The 19,915-nt window shown below is 40.0% G+C and overlaps 1 protein-coding gene across 4 annotated transcripts; it reads right to left on the bottom strand.

The window, feature by feature from the left end:
- Window positions 1-33: 33 nt before the first annotated feature.
- LOC307026280 (tyrosine-protein kinase Yes-like) lies at window positions 34-19,326 on the bottom strand. 4 transcript variants are annotated; one of them, XM_079661560.1, is made up of 13 exons: window positions 18,601-19,326; window positions 10,884-11,179; window positions 9,084-9,183; window positions 8,258-8,356; window positions 7,961-8,064; window positions 6,935-7,084; window positions 6,458-6,613; window positions 4,986-5,165; window positions 4,141-4,217; window positions 3,731-3,884; window positions 2,463-2,594; window positions 1,166-1,419; window positions 34-1,060 (listed from the first exon to the last, which is right to left on the bottom strand). In XM_079661560.1, exons 2-12 carry the CDS (start codon window positions 11,164-11,166, stop codon window positions 1,211-1,213), a joined length of 1,644 nt encoding a protein of 547 aa, XP_079517686.1. In that variant the 5' UTR covers window positions 11,167-11,179; window positions 18,601-19,326; the 3' UTR covers window positions 34-1,060; window positions 1,166-1,210. The 4 variants fall into 4 exon arrangements, with proteins under 4 accessions (XP_079517686.1, XP_079517684.1, XP_079517685.1 ...); XM_079661558.1 differs by having other exon boundaries at window positions 34-1,419; window positions 18,601-19,323; XM_079661559.1 differs by lacking the exon at window positions 18,601-19,326 and adding an exon at window positions 17,618-17,768 and having other exon boundaries at window positions 34-1,419.
- Window positions 19,327-19,915: the final 589 nt, after the last annotated feature.

The following is a 19,915-nucleotide window of genomic DNA, read 5'->3' as shown; positions in this document are numbered from 1 at the left end:
ATCAAACATGTACTAATAAAAAAAAGAACAATGGACTTTGTAAAATCACGTCTTTATTGTACAAATACCTCTCCACCCACAACCTCCCTCCCAAATATAATTTGCAATCATGTCCATTTTCTTAATAATCTTACAAAATGAGGATTGTATAATATACAAAGCCCTTCTTTACAAGCTCAGTCATCAATTAGTGTTAAACCCCCTTATAATACTGCCCTAAAGAGTCAATACAGGAACCAAATGCAAAGATAAAAGGACTGTAAAAAACTGTCGACATTGCTGTACAAAGTTTCTGCAGAGCCACCTTAGATACATGAGCAGGAAAGAGTCCCAAGTGCTTCATTCAGTCACATTGTAGAAGATAAAAAAAATGTCCAACCAGTTTATATGGTGGCTTTTTCATGAAATGTCATTGTGGCTTGGCAAGAAGCCGCAAGTCCACGAGGTTCATCACTGTTTAACTCACTGACACATTAAACACACTGTTTTTATGTAAGTGTGTGTCTGTCGTGATTGCAGTCAGATTATACAACCAGGGCAGCGATGAACACAAAGAATTATGGCAATGTTATAAAAAGTCCTAGCAGAGATTTCGGCACGAGGATGGACAGTCGAGAAAGTCTTCCAATGAAGCAATAAAACCATGTCCATGTGATATGAATAAAATGTGATAATTCATGTGATAAAAAGAAAATACTAAGGAAAATGATATAAAAAGCAAAATGTTCGAAATTCATAAAATATCATGTCACAGACAAACACTCAAAGATTGCACTGTAGCTGATTAAATGTAATTAAAGTTAAGCTGTATGGGATTTAATCACTGTAAATGGACTGTGATAATGACCATCAGTCCCCTGAGAGCGGCTCTCTATTAGTTTAATATATTATCTCTGTTAATAATTAATCGTTCCAATGCATAATTTACCAATTTACTACAAAAGAATACAATTTGGGGGTGAGTGGAGTGTGAAAGCTCCACATTAAACCACATAGAGGCCAAAAAAAAACATAATATTACCATGAATGAAAACAAATATATATGAAATGATGGCGGACGCTGAAAGCAAAAGAGAAATAAAAAATCAAGAACAAGTAGTGGTTAATGCAACTGGTTATCCTGGATTCCAGTTGACTAGGTGAAGTTCAATATTTAAGAGCTCACGTCTTCAAGCAAGTGTGCTTCGAGGCGTCTCAGAGTGAAGGCAGGCTATAGGTTCTCTCCAGGTTGGTACTGAGGCTCTGTGGAGGTGAAATAGTCCTCCAGGAAGGACTGCAGGTACTCGAAGGTGGGCCTCTCGTCGGGGTCCTTCTTCCAGCAGTGCTTCATCATCTCGTGCAGGGACTCGGGGCAGCCCTGGGGACAGGGCATGCGGTAGCCGCGCTCCACCTGCTCCAGCACCTCGCGGTTCACCATGCCTGAGAGTGAGACGGGAGGTAGAAAGGACTGTCAGAGCTCTCTTTTCGGAGAGGGGCTAATCATTTCTTAGTATGAGGAATGTTAAAAAAGGTGAAAAATGGACAGTGATAGTGTGATTAAAAACAGCAGCTATTTAGCATTTTTGTTCTTGAGAAATGGTGATCAGATTTGTTCATTGACTGTCATACTGACAGTAACAAAACCCACGTGCATCCCTAAAGCTCATTGTTGTTGTTTTGAATGTGCATACATACATTGGTGTATTGATGTCCTCATATAACATTACTGCAAGAAATCTTATAGGAGTGTTTCCCAAAATGCCAAAGTTGTACATAGAGTTACAAACACTAACACAGTTGTGTTGTTTTCGGCAAGATCTTTGGCACTAAGTAGTATTTGCAGAAGTGTTTTTGGATCTCACTTCTCAGAAAGCGTTTGTGGGTTTTTTGTGGGAATACCAAAGATACCCAGTTTGTAAAAATACCGATATGACATATCTTTATCAGTCACTGAATAGACGTTTATTCAAATGAGAATTCAGAGATTATTTCTGTCTAAATCGATCAATATTTAAAAATTGATTTCCGTAAGTACACTAATCAATTCATTGTGTCAGTCCTACATCTAATAGAAAGTGGAGCCGTGCAAAGGTGGTGCAGCAGACTGCAGGCACTGCTCCCCAGGGCAGTGTCAATCTGGCAGATGGTTATAAACAAGAGTGGTGTTCATTCTCTTGATCGTCCTCCACCAGATGGTCTCATCTAATCTGTGTGTGTGTGTGTGTGTGTGTGTGTGTGTGTGTGTGTGTGTGTGTGTGTGTGTGTGTGTGTGTGTGTGTGTGTGTGTGTGTGTGTGTGTGTGTGTGTGTGTGTGTGTGTTCCGCCTGCAGAGGCATAAACAACCAGTGCAGACAATGTCAGACGGCGTCACTCCAGCCTCAGACATTAACCGATAGACTGAAGGCTGATATCCCCGCCCTCTGACACTGCCCTGCGGATGTTTTCTAGTCCTGTGTGTGCATGAGCGTGTCACTGTCACTTACCTGGGTAGGGCACTCTGCCTTTGGTGACGAGCTCGGTGAGAAGGATCCCAAAGGACCACACGTCTGATTTGATGGTGAAGCGGCCGTACAGCGCAGCCTCTGGGGCCGTCCATTTAATGGGGAATTTGGCTCCTGTGACGTGATGGAGAGGAGAGGGGTGAGGTGATTCCACTAGAGGGCGTATGCTTCCATTTCAGTTATTAACAATGGCCATAGTGACCAACAATAGGACTTTCTCACAGCAGAGAGACTTGTCATAGAAGGAAAAGCAGTTAGATCATAAAGACCATATTATATTCAGTCCTCTATAGTATTTAGCTTGTAAATACCAGAATCTCAAATTAGAATGTTCAAGGGATAGGCAAGACTATAAAGGATATATTTAAGGTGTGTTAATGTGTTTTATCCCTTAAATGGGCATTCAATATTTGGGAAAATTAATAGAAAAATTCCTTAGATGTGGCTTTTGTTTGCCCCAAGTTCTTGGAAATGTATATTTGTCATTATTTAAAGGCAAAAGACGAGTAATGGAACATGTATGCACAGCAGTAGATTCATAAAATATTACATATCCCTTCCTCACGAGTAACAATTTGATATATATATATTGGATTAATGCAATAAATGGTTGAGTCTCTTATTTCCAGAAAACATATTTTGCAAATGCTTCCATAAGTCTTGCAGTAAACAGTTTTGATCTGTTCTACTGAAGATACAGTCCTTATGTAAATTCACCAACATGTGAGGATGAATCAAAGTCAAACTGGGATTGGAAGTTGCTACTGCTAAATATTTATAATGGTACTATTTAAAAGCTGTAGCACAAACAACATGACATTAATTCCCCCCTGTTGAACATGCAGTTACATGCTGAACATCAGCAAGTAAACATCATCTGTAGCATTGAATAGCTGTCGTCTATTTGCTACTTCCCGAGATGCTTGCATGGCTGCAGACTCAATAGGTACACCATGTTTTATGACAGCTCATCTGCTTTATATGATCCTTTATTGTCCATTAATACTTTTCATTTACTTTGATTGTTCCACTCTCTGTCATTTAATGTGGGTATCCAAATGTACTTGATAATGAGAACTGAAAAACCTTTTAAAAAGCAGAAATAGCAGAGAGATGAATTCTCCCAGTGTGTGAAAAGCGCAACTAATCAGACGCAGCAGGAGCATCTGGTTTGCACTATTATCCTAATTCACCATGATAGGAGACAACAGGGGGTTCATCTTTGTCTCTCTGTGTGTTTGTTTACCCACCTTGCCTGGCTGTGTACTCATTGTCCTCTATCAACCTGGCCAGACCAAAGTCAGCGATCTTGCACACCAGGTTGTCGGCCACCAGAATGTTAGCGGCGCGCAGGTCCCTGTGGATGTAGTTCATCCTCTCAATGAAAGCCATTCCATCAGCGATCTTTAAATAAATACAAAATGGAAAGTGTGTCATGATGGCTGTTATTGGTGAATTGTTTTTTTTAGCTCCCAAAACATCAAGCCCTGCTCTGTCAAGCATAAAGAGTCGGGATCTATTAATGAAAGAACAAAAGCAAACTGAGGAAGACATGTTTACCCGAGGCTGCTGCTCTTCAGAGGCTTAAAATAGTACGCTAAATGTAACATTCACTGACACAAATTTTGCAAACGAGAAACGAAAATGATGTATCTCTCACCTGTGCAGCCATGTCCACCAACAAGGGGAGCTTCAGGAATTTACCGTCGCCCTCTTTGAGGTAGTCGAGAAAGCTTCCTATAAAAAAACAGCGACAGTGAGAAGTCGTAAATGCAGTACAGCCACGATATATACCGTAGGAGCAATAAAAGGCACGCAATACCAGTTGCATAACATTGTGCTGCTGTGGGAATATTCGTATTAAATGAATTTCTAGATCCTTACTAGACCTGGTTAGGATTTAAAGTGAATATCTAAGTAAGCATGATTTAACTGGTATGTGATTTGGTGTATCTTCTGCATTAAGGAAACTGTGAAAAATACTACAGCTCAGATCAAACCAAAGAGTATATCAACAAACTGTAGGCATTTAGACATGCATGCAGACAGGAAGGCATGTCAAAGAGTGAACATTTACACACACATTCATCTAAAAAAAAACAAGCATTGCAGCGGAAGCAATAAAAAAACATCCCACTGAAATACTGCAGCTTTCAATTAAACATCCTAGTTGCAGGCCTCCGGGAACCACAAGGGACCTTCAAGGACTTTCAATCTGTGCAGCACATTAATTAAGACATCCATAAAATCTACATTTTTCCTTGAAGGAAATCTCCATGTTTAAATCTGACTTGTGTTAAACCAAGGCTTGTTTTGTGGCTGAAAAGTCTCTAGGCTAAGATGATGCTTTGCTTTTCTGTAAAAATAGATCGCATCAGTGTCATGTAACAGGAAACAGCTGAGTCTTGTTATTCCCCAGGGTTGAGAGTTCTGAGAAATTCAATTTAATTGCTAATCATAAATTCCAGTCAGCAGCTTATAAAATCAGGTTTATATTAGATGTACCTTTGGCCATGTACTCTGTGACGATGTAGATGGGTTCCTCGGACACCACGGCATACAGAGGCACCAGTTTGTCGTGCCGGAGCTTCTTCATGATCTGAGCCTCTTGGAGGAAGGCCTCAGGTGACATTGTGCCCGGCTTCAGCGTCTTTATGGCCACCTTAGTGGTGCCGTTCCACGTGCCTGGAAGACAAAGATAGGGGAGAGAACGCCCACAGGTCGCAGGGGTAATCAGTGTTGTTAATGGGCTGGGAGCGAGATGTATCATTAATTAGGTCTTGTAATTGCTCAGACATGTGCTGTCATGCATGCACTCCCCGATGAAATGGGATGCCTGGGATGAGCTGAGTTACAACAAAAGAAAAAAGGAAGGTACAAATAAGATTGGCTGGAGCTGAGTGAGAAGATCTCTGGAGATAAAGAGAATTCAACAAACAGAGGAAGCAACTGCAGGAAGTGAATTATTCCCAGGAATGGACAAAAATAGACTCAATAAATACAGGCATCGGAGGGTCTGTGTGTGTGATTTATGCACACCATCTTTGCATTTCCTACATTACACCACTGGCGTTGTTATAATATAAATATATAATGTTGTTATAAAATTTAACAAGGTTGATTACCAGCTGCTACTTGTTTTTAAATGGCTTTCGGCTGTAATAACCACATGCAATAAATACCGTTACTATTTATTACTTTTACCTGGCTGCTACACGATTACTTTTATTTGTGTCAGTTACTCAGTGGTTGAATGTGCTAAAGTACATCTACTTAAGTACTTTAGGACACATTTCAGGTACATCTACCTGAGTATATTAATTGTATGCTAATAAAATTTATACCACTTATACTTCACAAAAAAAAGCAATATGGTACTTTTTAACTTCATGTATATAAAATGTTTTAGTTACTCGTCATTTTATAGATTCAGATTATTAGCGAATTAACCATATTCATTAACTAATACAAAAGATTGACTTCATTTTAGGTTAAGATATCCAGCAGGTGTGATAGACATCGTCAATTAATATCATAATGAAGAAATTCTATTTATATATAATTCTGAAATGGGCTATTACACACGATAACTACTCTTACTTCCGTTACTTAAATATATTTTGATTACTTTTGTACTTTTACTTAAGTAAGAATTTCAATACAGTACTTCTTACTTGTAACAGAGTAATTGTACAACTTGGTATTGCTAATTTTACTTAAGTGAGTAATCTTTCCACCAATGCACTTACTTACTAATGACATGTTTCTACCTTGGATGTGTATGTATTTGATTCTTATTTTATTAACGAGTGCTTGCCTCTTTATTTAATATCTTGGTTTACTCACTGATTTTGATTCTTATGTATCTGGGCTGACTTGGAATTTCAACATGTAGGTAGTTACGATTAAAAAACTGCATGAGGCAATAAAGCATTCTCTGAACGTGTTCCTGCGTGTCTCGTCTGCGTTGCTCTTACCCATCCAGACCTCTCCGAAGCAGCCCTGGCCCAGCTTGAGCTCCAGTCTCAGGGACTCCCGGGGTATCTCCCAGGCATCTTTAGCCAGCCCCTGGGTCTGAGGCTTGACTGTCGGGCAGACCGCGGTCAGCCTGTGGCAAAGCCCGTCAGCGTGCTCTGTGAAGATTACAACGCTACATTACACCCAGCAGCGACACACACTCAGATACACACACCCACATGAACCAGCAGGGTACAGCGTTTTAAAGGCAATCTGTTTCATGCATCGATTCATTCAATTTTATGTGGATGAATACATGTTCTTACACTTACTTTGATGAAATATAAATGAGGGGATTTTTACAACACTGATACGGCCTCTCCAGAGTCAGACGAGAAATGAATAGGGTAAATAGAGATTTAACCTCAAGTCCCCTCATGCGAGGTTTAAAATCCTAACTGCTCCAACAATTTGTTAGACCAGTGCAAGCTACATACCTGTGTAGTGCTTGACAAGCTTCTGTAGTATGTCAAACTGTGCCCGGGTAGTGATGTAGTATCCTCCGCTGTCAAGTTTGCGGATCTTGTAGTGTTTCACATTGTCCCCTTTGGTTTCATCCCAGTCTCGTATGGAGAGAGAATAAGCACCTAGAGGAGACGAGGGAAATGTCCTTCAACATTCAAAACAAAAGTGTCAAGTGTGGTTACTATAAAATATAGTATTTTTTTATTAAGCCTTCTCCAGATCCATATATTAACTTTACAGGTGCTGAATAAAGAAACACACTTAAAGTAAAGTTCACTTGGTTACCAATGTCTGAGAATAATACATTTAGATTGAATATTTACTCTTGTAAATAAAATGTATTGGAAGCTAACAGAACAGGTTTTCTGTACACTTAATACTGCTTGTTGGTTATTTACTCTTGTCTATCTAGCACAAATATCAGTACTAGCATCATATTAGCATTTTCGTTTAGCATGTTAGCATGCTAACATTAGCTTTAAGCAAATTCAGCATTCAAAACCTTCACAAAGCAGCTTGCATTGCTTTAGACCCGTGTTTTTGTGTCTTCTTTGTTCCTTTTAACTCCCATATCTTCTGTCTTTGTTTTCATGAAAAGTGCTACACAAAACAAAGTTTGCTTGCTTGTCAGACAACATTTTACAAAATCATGTGATATCAGCTGACGTTGCTTAGGGAAAGTCGGTCAGAAGAGCTTTGTTTTTGCATTTAGGAAAGGGGTAAATGTATCATCATGTTCATATTTAGCACAATCTTTCCGAGGAGCAATGGGAGTGGGGGGGAAGGGGGTTGTCTGGTGCCTTGCTCAAGGGCACCAAGGCAGGGCCCAGGAGATGAACTGGGACCTTTCCAAGTAGCAGTCCACACTCCATACCCTACTGAATGAGCCACTGCCGGACAGTGTTTTGTGTCCATTCCAGCTTAAAGTACTCCTACTTCACACAAGCACCATTTCTCCAGGCAATTTCCACAATACTTAATAAAGAAGCTATCTTAACCTTTAGTAGTTTCACTTTCTCGTGCCAGGAAAGTTCCTCGTTGGTTTCCTGTATTCAGCAGCAACCTCTCAGCATCTTTGCGTCCCATTTTACCAAAGTACCACCTGTCAAGCGAAAGAAAATACTTTAAGTAACAGCCAAACCCATGGTTTAGGTGGTGACTGAGGATCTGACTATTGAAAATCACATATATCTGTGTGCTTATTGTAAGTCACGTGAGATGGGATCATGCTAGTGTTATTAGCCTCCATGTGCAGTCCCTGTAGACGGGGTAATGAGGTTATAACAAGGCCTTACTCTTCAGCCTGGATGGAGTCAGCAGGGGCCACATAATTGCTGGGGATGTAGCCATTTCTCCCGGTATTGATGGAGCGAGCCTCCCACCAGTCTCCCTCTCTGCAGGAGTAAAAAGACACAGGAGAGATGAGAGAAATTACTTTACATCCTGCTATAATTGATACTCTTGATGAAAAGTGGTTAATAAGGGATAATAATTAATAATTTGGTCTGAAAATGATCCTCACTTTAGGCAGCAGGGTTGCTTATGGTAACAATGAAAAAAGGTACAAAGCTTTTTATGTAATTTGTTCTGCATTCATTTAATTCTGCCGAATCAAATTTGGAGCTGTCTTTGAAGTATGAGGTAGGACTGAAAGCATCGTCACAATGGGGATTGAATGACTCTAATCTACTTTACATTACAATGCTCTAACCTCAGGCGACGTTTCTGCCACAGCATGGATCAAATAAAAGATCCACAGCGCTGTGCAGAAAGCCAGCAACAGGAAACAAGTTGCAATCAAACGCATTCATGAATACGGAACAGGTGCAGTTTGGGGATTACTGCTGGAAAAATAGACTTTTCATCACAATATAACAGCTGCGGTACTTTCAAGGAAACATATTTAAAGTAGAAGTGCACCTGCAAACCTTCACAGAGGCCTTCGCTATCTTACAACGTAAATCAAAGAGGAAAATAAATGTTGTGTATCAACCTCATCTGCTTCAAAATGTAATGGGTTCTTCCCCGCATGTGCTTCATCCTTTCCAACAAGGTTCATAAAATGGAGTTTTTTTTTTATTCTGCTGACAATCAGACCCTAGAAACTGCACAGAAGCTTACGTATTGTTGATGATCTGGAATCGGTCTCCTTTTTTAAATGAAAGATCATCAGATGTCCTAGCTTCATAGTCATACAAGGCCACAAAGAATGTAACACCACCTGAAATAAAACACAAAACAGACCCACATGTATTAACTGTAAACACATAATAGCAGGCAACAGAGTTAGTAAGAAGCTTGAGAGGAACTGCAGGTAGGAAACAGAAGTGTTTGTTTGTGTGGGTGAGTGTTTAAAGGGCAATCAAGGAAGCTACATTTGTCTCGCCAAGGTCTGAGAGCTCATACTGTATTGATTTTCCTCGGTTTATAATGATATTGTATTTTCCCTGCATGGAAATAGGACTGTGACTAAACTCAAGTCGCAAGCCACAGGAGAGTCAGTATATTAAACAGGTTTTTAATAGAAACCTCTGTCTAACAGTCATAGTCTAGATTCCATTAGCAGTATTAAATGTGTAATAGTCAGAAGACATAGTTCTGTAAATTATGGTATGTGTAAACTCATCTCTCCCTCCCAGAGTGGACCTGTAAAACCTATACTGTACAGCCACACCCCCACACAGATGACATTCATATCCCCACCGCGGAAAACAATGCTGTCAACAATAATCCCATTATCTCTGCAGAAAGCTAACACCACAGCATGTGCCACCTTCGCCCCTCTCTGAGAGCAGATAATCCAGCGTGGCGGAGGATTACAACCCAAATCCCGCAGAAACATCTCTTTGCATCGCTGTAAGCTGCTCAGACACATTTAGGGTGATCAGGGATGATAACAGGGTCCGTGTTAAATCTAACAAGGAAAAGCTAGTTAAAGTAACAATGGCTGGGGCATTAGCCGTGACACCGACATGTCGGATCAGCACACTGACCACTTTAAGCTCAGGGCTAAGTATATCTGTATGTTTTAACCCATTTACTGTAATCAAAATGATTACTTCATTAGTACACATTAGTGTTTTATTATCTCAGTTAACATTATGTCTGTGTTTTCTTTTGTAAATGCAGATTAGTCAGAAGAGTCTGACAATAAGCTTTCAAAACAAGACACCATTTTTTTTGCAGCTGGTTGATCATAACCCAAGGTTTTGGACAGAATCAGTGTGTTAGATCAGGGGATTTCAAATTTGGAGCCCTCAGGCAAAGACTGGAAAGGTATTTAATCACAAGGCACTCAATAATCAAGGATAGCCATACTGCTGTTGGACATAACAATAGACTACACCAAATACTTAAAAAAGATTATGTCCTAAAGCATTTACTTAATTCTATCTCTGGAAAAGTAGGTACAAATATAATATTCACCAAAACTACTGTACCTCTGAACTATCTTTTTAACCAAATCACACTTTGAACTAATGTTATTTTCCTTTACTTCCATTCACTAAACCACCCTTGAAATAGTTTGGAAAATCCCTGTGGAAAACATCCTCACACTTTGAAAACCTCTCTGCATGACGGAAAGCAGAAATGTCATCCAGCTCTAAAGCCGAAGCATTTATGAAAAACAAGATGGATTACGCATCTGTAGCAACTAGAGTCTCTAAAATATGATTCATAATAATATATATAAAAAACATGGCATTACAGATTGACTACCATATGGTATTATGGAAATACTACAGCAGAAAGCTGATTGAGGAATGCAAAGATTATGAGAAGATAAGAAAAATAGATTCAAAACCCGATGGTAAGCTTTACAGGAAATACGGTCAGCAGGAAAGCAAAGGGGCTACAACATCATGTGTGTCATTCAGCTCTCCATTAAGTCCATTATCAGCATTGTATGACCCTACTCACTTGAGACGGCGCCAGAGAACGAGTTGGACACAGGGCCGGTGAAGGACGCCCCTCCAAAGGGAGTCATGGCAGACGAGCCTCCAAACGGCATGAGGGTGTGGTTGAAGTTCCCAGTCCCAGAACCTGAGGAGGGGGCTTGGTTTTGCTGCAGCTGGGTGGGGTCCGGTCCGTAGTGACCCACGTGAGGTGTGGTGATGGTGGAGTTGGGGTCTGACGCTGCGGAATTATCTGGCCGATACTTCATGGTAGGGCGTTTGTCCTCTTTGCTCTTAATGCAGCCCATCGTCTCGCCCTGCCTGGACAGACACAACACAAATTCCTCTATTTCATTCCAGCAGATTTTTGAACATCACATTATCTCACTGTTGATACATATTAAATGACGGGCCAAGGGAGGTGAGGGATGAAATATTGCAACATAAGGTGCTTGCATGCGTTATGAAACAAAAATCAAATGACCTGATCTTTCTCTGTGAATCATTTTGTTGTTGTGACGTGCTAGGACCGTAAGCCATGTGGTAACTGGGACATATGGGTTAAAGACAAATCCGCTTTCAACCACGCACCACGCATGTTTAGGGTATGACAACCGCAAAGCAGAGGGATGAAAAGGCGATTATCATTCTATATTGTTTTGATCTATTATTGCATTGTTGTTACATAAAGAGATCACTTGTTATTTACATACAAGTGACACATTAAAGCACATGTAAAGCCTTTGTGTCTTGAAATAGAGAACATTCTCTGTAATATTAAAGCTGTATTTTACTTTGATGCCATGTTGTGATTCAAATTGTCCCTTTCAGGGGCCCACAAGGAATTGCTAAAAAAGCTTACTGTGAATAAAACCAGGGGCCCAAGGGTTCAGGGCCAGAACAGTTTGACTTTCAGATTTGTTGGTTGTAAAGTCTATCCAATGACATGCAAAATAACCATAAAGATAATCAAAATGACTGCAAAGGTGAAAAGAATGTCCTTGACTTGACTGAAAAAAAGGAAAAGTGACCACAAAGAGATGTAAAATGACTAGAAAGAGATCCAACACAACTAAAAAAAAACGCAAAATGAATCCATGCAGATGCAAACCAACCACAAAGACCCGAAATATATCGAAGAGATATAAAAAGATCTAAAAAAAAATAACATTACAAGCAACATCTCTGACTCGATTTTGTGTCTGAGGTTTGTGGTTCACCAGCAAAGAAATACAGAAACAGTCTGGGTGTCTTGCTCCTGTGTCGAACAATGGGGTGCCTTTTACACGTATGAACTATGAACCCAGGGGCCCATTGATGCTGACCATGCTACACGATTTAAACATCCGTGTGCCTCCATCTGCGTGATTGTCATTCCTCCTTCTAACGTAATTTGTCCGGAGTCCCACTGAGGCATTCTTTTGTGAGGTGAAGGCTCGGAAAATGTGGATGCAATCAGACACGCTCGTAAAGAAGTCTAAGCCCAGGGATATCAGAACATTTTCATTCTCCAAGAACAACAGCTGCGCGAGGAGTTGGACTTGTTGCGCCGACACATAACAGGACAGTAAAACAATAAGACGATTGAATGGAAATGCGATCTTTTGTACAGTGATGTTGGGCGTGAAATCAGACAAAACAGACAGGGTACTGAACAGCCTTGTGGCACAGTTGTAGGCAGGAGTGACAAGATAACAGGCTAACAATCATGGGTCTGTGAAATGGAATAGGATCAACTGATGCACCTTTCACTGATTTTGGAACAGTGGCCTTGATGTTTAGTGCTGGGAGGGATTTTATTCCCAACGGAAAAGAAGGAGCGGCGCATTCGAGAGTTCATTGAGTTCTCCAGATGAACTGCCAAAGAAATCAACGAAATGGGGACAAACCACAAAAGACTTCTAAGATTATCTTTTGCTCGAATAAAAAAATGTACAAAACCGTTGAAATATTAGGTTTCGGCTCGTGCTGAGCACACGCCATTTTATGCGTGGTCAGTCACTTATCAAAAGAAAACAGATTTCTTAAAGATGTCTTCCAAAAAGGCTAATAAATCTAAGCTCAGATGTTAGATCTAGAGCCAATAAATTGAGAATGTTGGCATGGAAAACAGACGTTGCATTTTCAAGCCAACATTTCCGTTAACCTCCAGACAAAACCAGTGTCATGGAAAGCAGAGAGCTTCACTCAGTAGCTCATTCAACTACTGTGGGCTTGTGTTTCATCATCAGGCCGACGAGAGTCTGGCTCGTTGGGTTAGCAATGAACTAACCACGCTTTGAAACACTGGACAGAGTCCCAGAAATATTTGCAACATAAAGATGGAATGATGTCCCGGCCAAAAAATGAGACATGAACCGACCACAATTAAAAATCGAATACTGAGCTGAAAGTAAGGAGCCTTAAAGACAATACAACCCTTGGAAATCATACATACATTGTAATTTAAGGGTTATACAGTAGATGTGACGGTAACAGAGGATTTGAAAGAATCATACACATGTACTGCTATACAAGCACCTCTCCAATCACCAGTCCACACTTCCTATTTTGATCTGTTCGGGAACTAGCCACCCTCAGGTCCCCAAATCCTGACGCCTATGGCTTAGTATATGAAGATGGCTAAATACTGATGAAAATAAAATACAAATCAACACTTATAGTCTTATACTGTGTAAAAATACAAATAATTTGCAGGGTGGGGCTGTTTTTGCTATGGCAATGTCTGTCTGTTGGTTTGTAGGCTACTGCACACCACCTAACTGAAATGTCTTAACAGCTATGGGTTGCTGTGAAATATTCTACAAATATTAAAGATTCCTATACATTATAAATGCTAATCACTACCCTTACACTTGTGCCATTACCAGGTCACGATTTGAATTTGACAAACACTCTGGTTTATGACCAAATACCTGGAGAATTTGGGTAAAGGCTTGTTAGCTAATATTAGCTTCGGCATCCTGTTAGCATAGTGATGCTAGTAATTAGCTCAAATCGCCACAGTGCCTAAATACAGCCACAATGCACAAGCTGTACTCTTTTTGTCATCAAAAACAGAACACTTTGAGTTATTTGGCTTCGGTTCAGTGTAAATAAGGAAGGAATTATAAAGCAACAAATGACGTTAGCGAAAGTGTTAGCTGCTAACAGAAGACCTAATCTGGACCTGTTCTGCAAGTTAAAAAAATGGTCTCAGAAACTAAGATAAACTGTATCTATGTAGCCCTTTCACAGAGCATTTTCTGCTTTATGTTTTTAGTTTTAAGCAGCATTAAAAATGATAGAAAATCCCAACAGAGGTAGGGCGCTGCTAGCTTATCTGTCAGCAGACAGGGTGTGTACTAACCATAACACACATGTTCCGTCTTCATATGATATATGAACTGCACTACACTACAAAGATAAAATGATGATCTACTGGAGGAGTGCACATAAAAACACAATATCCGAGCCAGACCATTCCCTCAGAATCCAGGGTGATAAGCACAGCACTGTAAAGCAACAGAGTGATATAACATTCCCATTAGTGGCTGTGTGGGCATAAAGAAAATGGTTTAGATTGAGTCCAGGAGAGAAACTGAGGAGGGGAACAGCAGGTTGGTTGGATGAGGGAGGGAGGGGGAAACCAGGCAGACAGTGCCAGCTCTACCAGCTTGAACTAGGAGGATTATGAGGATGGAGGATTTACCCTAAGAGGATAATAACAGAAAACAACCAAACCACCAGGGCCTGGAGCTGAAACAGAGCCCACCCCAGACTCTAACCTGCACATGGTCATTTAGGCCTTTGACACATCACGTAATGACACCCTCGAGTTTGTCACACCAAAGTCAGAATAGTAGTGGATGACGTGAAAAAGAATGCGACTTGGATAGCATGTAAGGCCATTAAAGCTAGAAGCGCTATTGAAAGGTGTCACACTCAGTCTTTTAAATAAGGGAAGTCCAAAAAAAGTCTCAATGTCAAACATCACTGACTTTTACATCCAAGTTTATACACTGAAAAGCTAATTATTCAACAGCAGAGCCATTTACTAACAAACCAGAGGGAAATCTGCCTTGCTGCTAAATATAGTAACGTATTCTTAATGCTGACAACATCCCACTGCCCCCAGGATGATAACATGACCTACAACAGCACATCGCATGAGCTGAGAAGAGAAGACTTTCAGTTGCACCAGTTAGAGCCACGCAGAAACGATAAGAGAGGAAGGTGAAGAGTTTAAATGAGGATGTTTACATGTCATCACATAATAGAATATACTGTATACAGAGGCTACTTCCTCTATCTGGTTGGAAATGTGACAGAACCTGACAAGAAGTTCAATCGAAGCACTGATTTGAAACGGACTGTTCCAAATGATCCGCTAAAGGCAAAGATATCTCAGCTGACAACTTTGAAATCTTGATAACAAAGATGTGTATTCAACGCCGCAGAAGTCTTTTCTTTAGAGAAAAAAAAGAAGAAGAAAACATAGTGTCGACCTTGGTAGAGAAACAGTTTTTTGGGCCACAGGCTACAGATATCTTTGTTTAATAACTGAGATTGTCAGCTACTGTAGAACTGATATCTGCTATGTCAAGCAAACAACAGTCCAAAGCCTAAACATATTCAGTATAAATATCATTTCTGACAAAGAAATAGCCTTGAGCGACTTATGGTTGCCTCTTTGGATCCTTCTGAAATAAGTTTGTTCAACCCACATGCTGCTATGTATTAAAAAGCTTCCAATGCAGCCAATTCATCCAAAACACATGTCTTGCAAGAACATTAAAACAACTAAATGTGTCCATATGTTCCCCTCCATTAACTTCAGAAGCTCTGTTGACATGTAACCTCTCTTGTCTCTGCTTGTATCCATCTAGAACACACACAAGCCTAATTTTACATATTTCCCTGTTACAGTGATACGCTTAAACCTGCAGTCCTCTTATCACAAACCCTGCTCGCGGTTTCCTCCCCCTCTCCGATCCAAGTGTGAGAATTCCACCCAGGCTTCACAAAATGCTGATAAGACAGAGACTCACTCGCTGATAGCTGGAACGATGAGGAAGTTTGGTAGCTCGCAGGTCGTGGTTCAGAATTTTAAAGAAGGCTGCAGAGATGAAGTCTCGCTGAGTAAGCTGCGCAGGGTCATCTACAGTATATACGAGCAGTCAGAAACTAAGAGACGCCTATAGATTGAATTTCAACAACAGAGAGCTTTGTGTTATCAAATCGGAACGTAATCAGACTGAAAAGGTTCTTTCAGGCACTATAAATGTACTAAACCCTGACTTTACAATAGCTTATTTGCATCTCAGTTTGCCTAAACAGCCTCCCCTGGGGTTTAAGTTATCTAGACTCTAATGAAGTTGACATTTGGCCGGATGAAAGTCAAGTAGTGGAGCTAAAGGACATGAAGGTGGATTTCCTTCATCCATCAGCCAGCAGCAGTGGAACCCTGCCCAGCATCCCCTCGGACAGCTGTTCGTGGGGAGGGTCTCTGGAGCTTTACTGGCCTTCAGATCTGCAACATATGCTGCCTGCCACCATTTATCACATTCCTCTGATGCCAAAGGGTTAAAACTGTGGCTGCAGAAGAGTCATGTGATGGTCCGATGTGAAGCCTCAGAGCTTTTAAACAAACACCATAAAATTATTCGAACTGGGCGTAGTGTTCTTTTGCACACAAGTAAAATGACACTAGTGCCTCGGGAAAGAAAAACTAAATATGAAAAACAATGGAAATGAATGGAAGGACTTAAGAGTGCTTGACTATTGACATATGTCTTTAGCACCAATACATCAGTCCTGGGTAAAAAGATGTCATTAATTTTACCTAACTTGACAAACAGTACTCAAGTGGTCATAGAAAAGCTTTTTGTTGAGCTCATGTTAGTAATTGTGCTGCCACAGAACAGAGATCACACATTTTCTAGAATAAACAGGTCTTATGGGAGGGACTACCTGGCACCTGGTGTAGGGTAAGTGTGAGCTATTTTGGGAGTCTCAGTGTGTCTACAACCATCCATTTGACAGCACGTAACAGGGCTGGGTGTTTGAATTGTCAACATGTAATAAACTGGAAGAGGCTGTTGTCTACAACCAACCCTCACTATTAAATATTGACAAGATCCTGTTAAGAACATCATGTTTTACAAGAACAAGGCAAGCTCTTCCACATTTCTGACTGCACTTTTCTCAAACAATTAGTCAGTAACTTCTCTAAGGCTAGAGAATAATCATTTAGGGAGAAAAGTCAGCTGCTGCATACAGATTAAATGGCAAACAGATCCCATTCACCGGATTCAAAATGGCTTAATACTGACCTTATTAAGTGTTTCAGGGATCTGCAATTACGTAAATAGTTTTTTTTGGTCAATGTCATTTTAAAAGGTCAATGTTTAGCTATCTCATGTTACTTTAAATGACAATAATATCAACAAGCTCAACATGATTTGAAATGTGTGAATAAAAGAGTCCTTCTATCAGATTAATACTTGGTATTTGTGGATATCTTGAGTTCATTTTTAAGATTGTGTATCAAGAGAGAGAAGTTTGCTATCAGCAAGACATCCTGAGGTGAGTTTTCCCATAAACAAACCTTCAGTAAAAAGTAAAAACATTAAGTATATAAACAGTCATTTCAATCTGCCTGAGCAAGTACTCATGCAGAAGTCCTATAGGTCAACCAAATCAGTCTATTCAATTTCCAATGGTTCACCAGCACATATTCATAACACAAATCTTAGAAATCAGAGTCTTCCCCTTTACCTTCCTTCACTCCCAAGTGCACCAGTCCTTATATGGATTGCAGTGATTCAGTCACAGTTGTGCAGAGCTGTTCAGAATAAGCTGTATCCTGACATGTTCTCCAGTCATCTCAAGCATTTGAGTGTCACCATTCCCAAAAGTCCCTGCCCTCAGAGTGGAAGTGTAAGTAGAAGAAGATAGGAACATCATAAAGCCGATCAATCAGGAAGTTTGACTGACAGCATCATCCATAAATCGGACTGAACTTCTTCTTCCTCCTTAACCTGCTAATCATTAAACAATCATCTATGGGTTAGATATTTGAAATGAGATGGCATTTTTGCTGGAGCGAATTTGACTTTAAATGAATACAATAAGTGGGAAACAGATGCCAAGTGAGAGAGTAGTCTAGATTTGTATCTTTATATATATATTTATTATCCATATATTTCACTTTTCAGTTATTTTTTTCTATTTTGTGATGTTCATATTTCATGATTTCTACAACTATTTTCCCAATTATGTGCAATGCCTTTGTTTTAACATGTTTTAACATAAATCATTTCCCAATTATCTTATCTTTACATTTATGTATAATAAAATACAGATTTCTTTTGTGGAGGTTAACCCTTTATTTTATTAGCATATTACATTTGATAGTTCTGTTGAATTATTTATTATAGTGTGAAATATTTCTGTGCTATTCTGACCTTGTCCTACCTTAAAGTCTGCTATCCGATATGGTCGCATTAATATTCCTGAGGGACTTTAAGCACATGCTGCATCTTCACTGGTATTTTTCTAACCTCTGATCTGATTAATAATAAATGGCTCTAGGTTTGCAGGGAGGAATACAGTCTATAATACACCATATAGCCAGGTAGGCTATTTGTGTGTGTGATTATCATAAGACACATTCATTCCTTTGTTGATGACAGGTCAGACAGGCGAGCAGCTGGCCCATCCTTACCTTATCCTGCTTACACTTTACTAAGGGTTTTTACCTTCACAAATCCACGTTCTTCTTCTTGTCTTTTCTCCTGTTTTCCCCTTCTCCTCCCGATCAGATCCGAGACAAAAAAAAAAATCCGAGTTATTCCAAACGGGACCGACCCTACCTCATCCTCACTTCATGCCTCCAGCAGAGAGGTCAGATTTAACGCTGAAGTGAAATCTGTGAGGATCCTCTGTCATTGTCATCACAGAGGATTAATCCAGCTGCATCATTTACAACAAAAAAAAGTGAGATCCTGAAGTGTCCCAGCTCTTTGTAGCTTCTACTTCCTTACTACTAAACTTGCATCAACCCCCACACAACAACATGGCCGACCCTGCCTGCGGGACTGGAGAGGCACACAGCTGGGAGATCGGTCTGGTACAGCTGCTCCCAGATCAGCAGGGAGAGGAGTCGATCACACGGAGGAGAAGAGGCCGAATAAAGACCCATTAAAGACGGGATAATGTGAGGGACGAGAGGGCAGAGGAGCTGCAGAGTGGAGGATCAGGAGGGCTGGAAAAAGGGAGGACTCGTAGCGCCTCAATCTATTCCATTCTCTGTCTCATGCACGGATCGATGGCGACCTCTGCTGGTCGACTGGTGTTACTGCAGCCACACATCTGCAGATCAGATTTATTGGCCATGAGGAACTAAACATTTGTTTTATTACTTACTTACGTCAGCCTGTTTTATGTTTATATTTAATGTATTTTTTATTATTATTTTTTATTTTAATGCTCAACTTTAATTGTATTATTTATTTATTATGGTAGTATTTCTGAAAATATGAACTTGAGACAATATTTGATGAATACAATATCATGTTTGTTTGTACTTTTATTTTATTTTCTAATAGAACAAATATAAAATGCACAATTTTCCAAATATGAGTCTTATTTGACAATTTACAGGAAATAGATATAAACATACAGCCAAAACAAAGACAACGAGTGGCCAAAATCTGATCAGCTCATTTTCAGACAGGTTGTTATATAGATAAGATGGATCAGGCCAAAAAGAGAGAGAATCTTTTATCCTGAAACTTTTCAAATCTCTTGTAATGTATGTATAAAAGACATGAAAAGGTGGATTTTGCATAATTGCTGTTGCTATATCTACACTGTAGCTTCTGTGCATATGACTATAAAGCATTTGAATCCTTTGTGTCTTGTGGTTTTGTTGTAAAGTGCTCTTCTCTTGCGCCTTCCACAGGTGAAAGCTGGAACAGGTTATGTTCAGGCTGCGATGGGTTTGCAGCGATGTTTCCAGCACTCTCCCTAAATTGATCTAAATCACAATTCAGTGATGGACTGACAAACTGG

The sequence above is a fragment of the Notothenia rossii genome, assembly GCF_949606895.1.
Source record: "Notothenia rossii genome assembly, chromosome: 12".
Classification (NCBI taxonomy): Eukaryota; Metazoa; Chordata; class Actinopteri; order Perciformes; family Nototheniidae; genus Notothenia; species Notothenia rossii.
This window is presented reverse-complemented; position numbering and strand designations above follow the sequence as displayed.

Excerpts from the sequence above, each read along its gene's own strand:
- LOC307026280 (XM_079661560.1), bottom strand. The coding sequence starts at position 11,166 with ATGGGCTGCATTAAGAGCAAAGAGGACAAACGCCCTACCATGAAGTAT. Across the intron at positions 7,085-7,960 it reads AGAAAGTGAAACTACTAAAG|GTGCTTATTCTCTCTCCATA; the intron begins GTTAAGATAGCT and ends CGTCTCCTCTAG. Across the intron at positions 2,595-3,730 it reads TGAGTACACAGCCAGGCAAG|GAGCCAAATTCCCCATTAAA; the intron begins GTGGGTAAACAA and ends ATCACGTCACAG.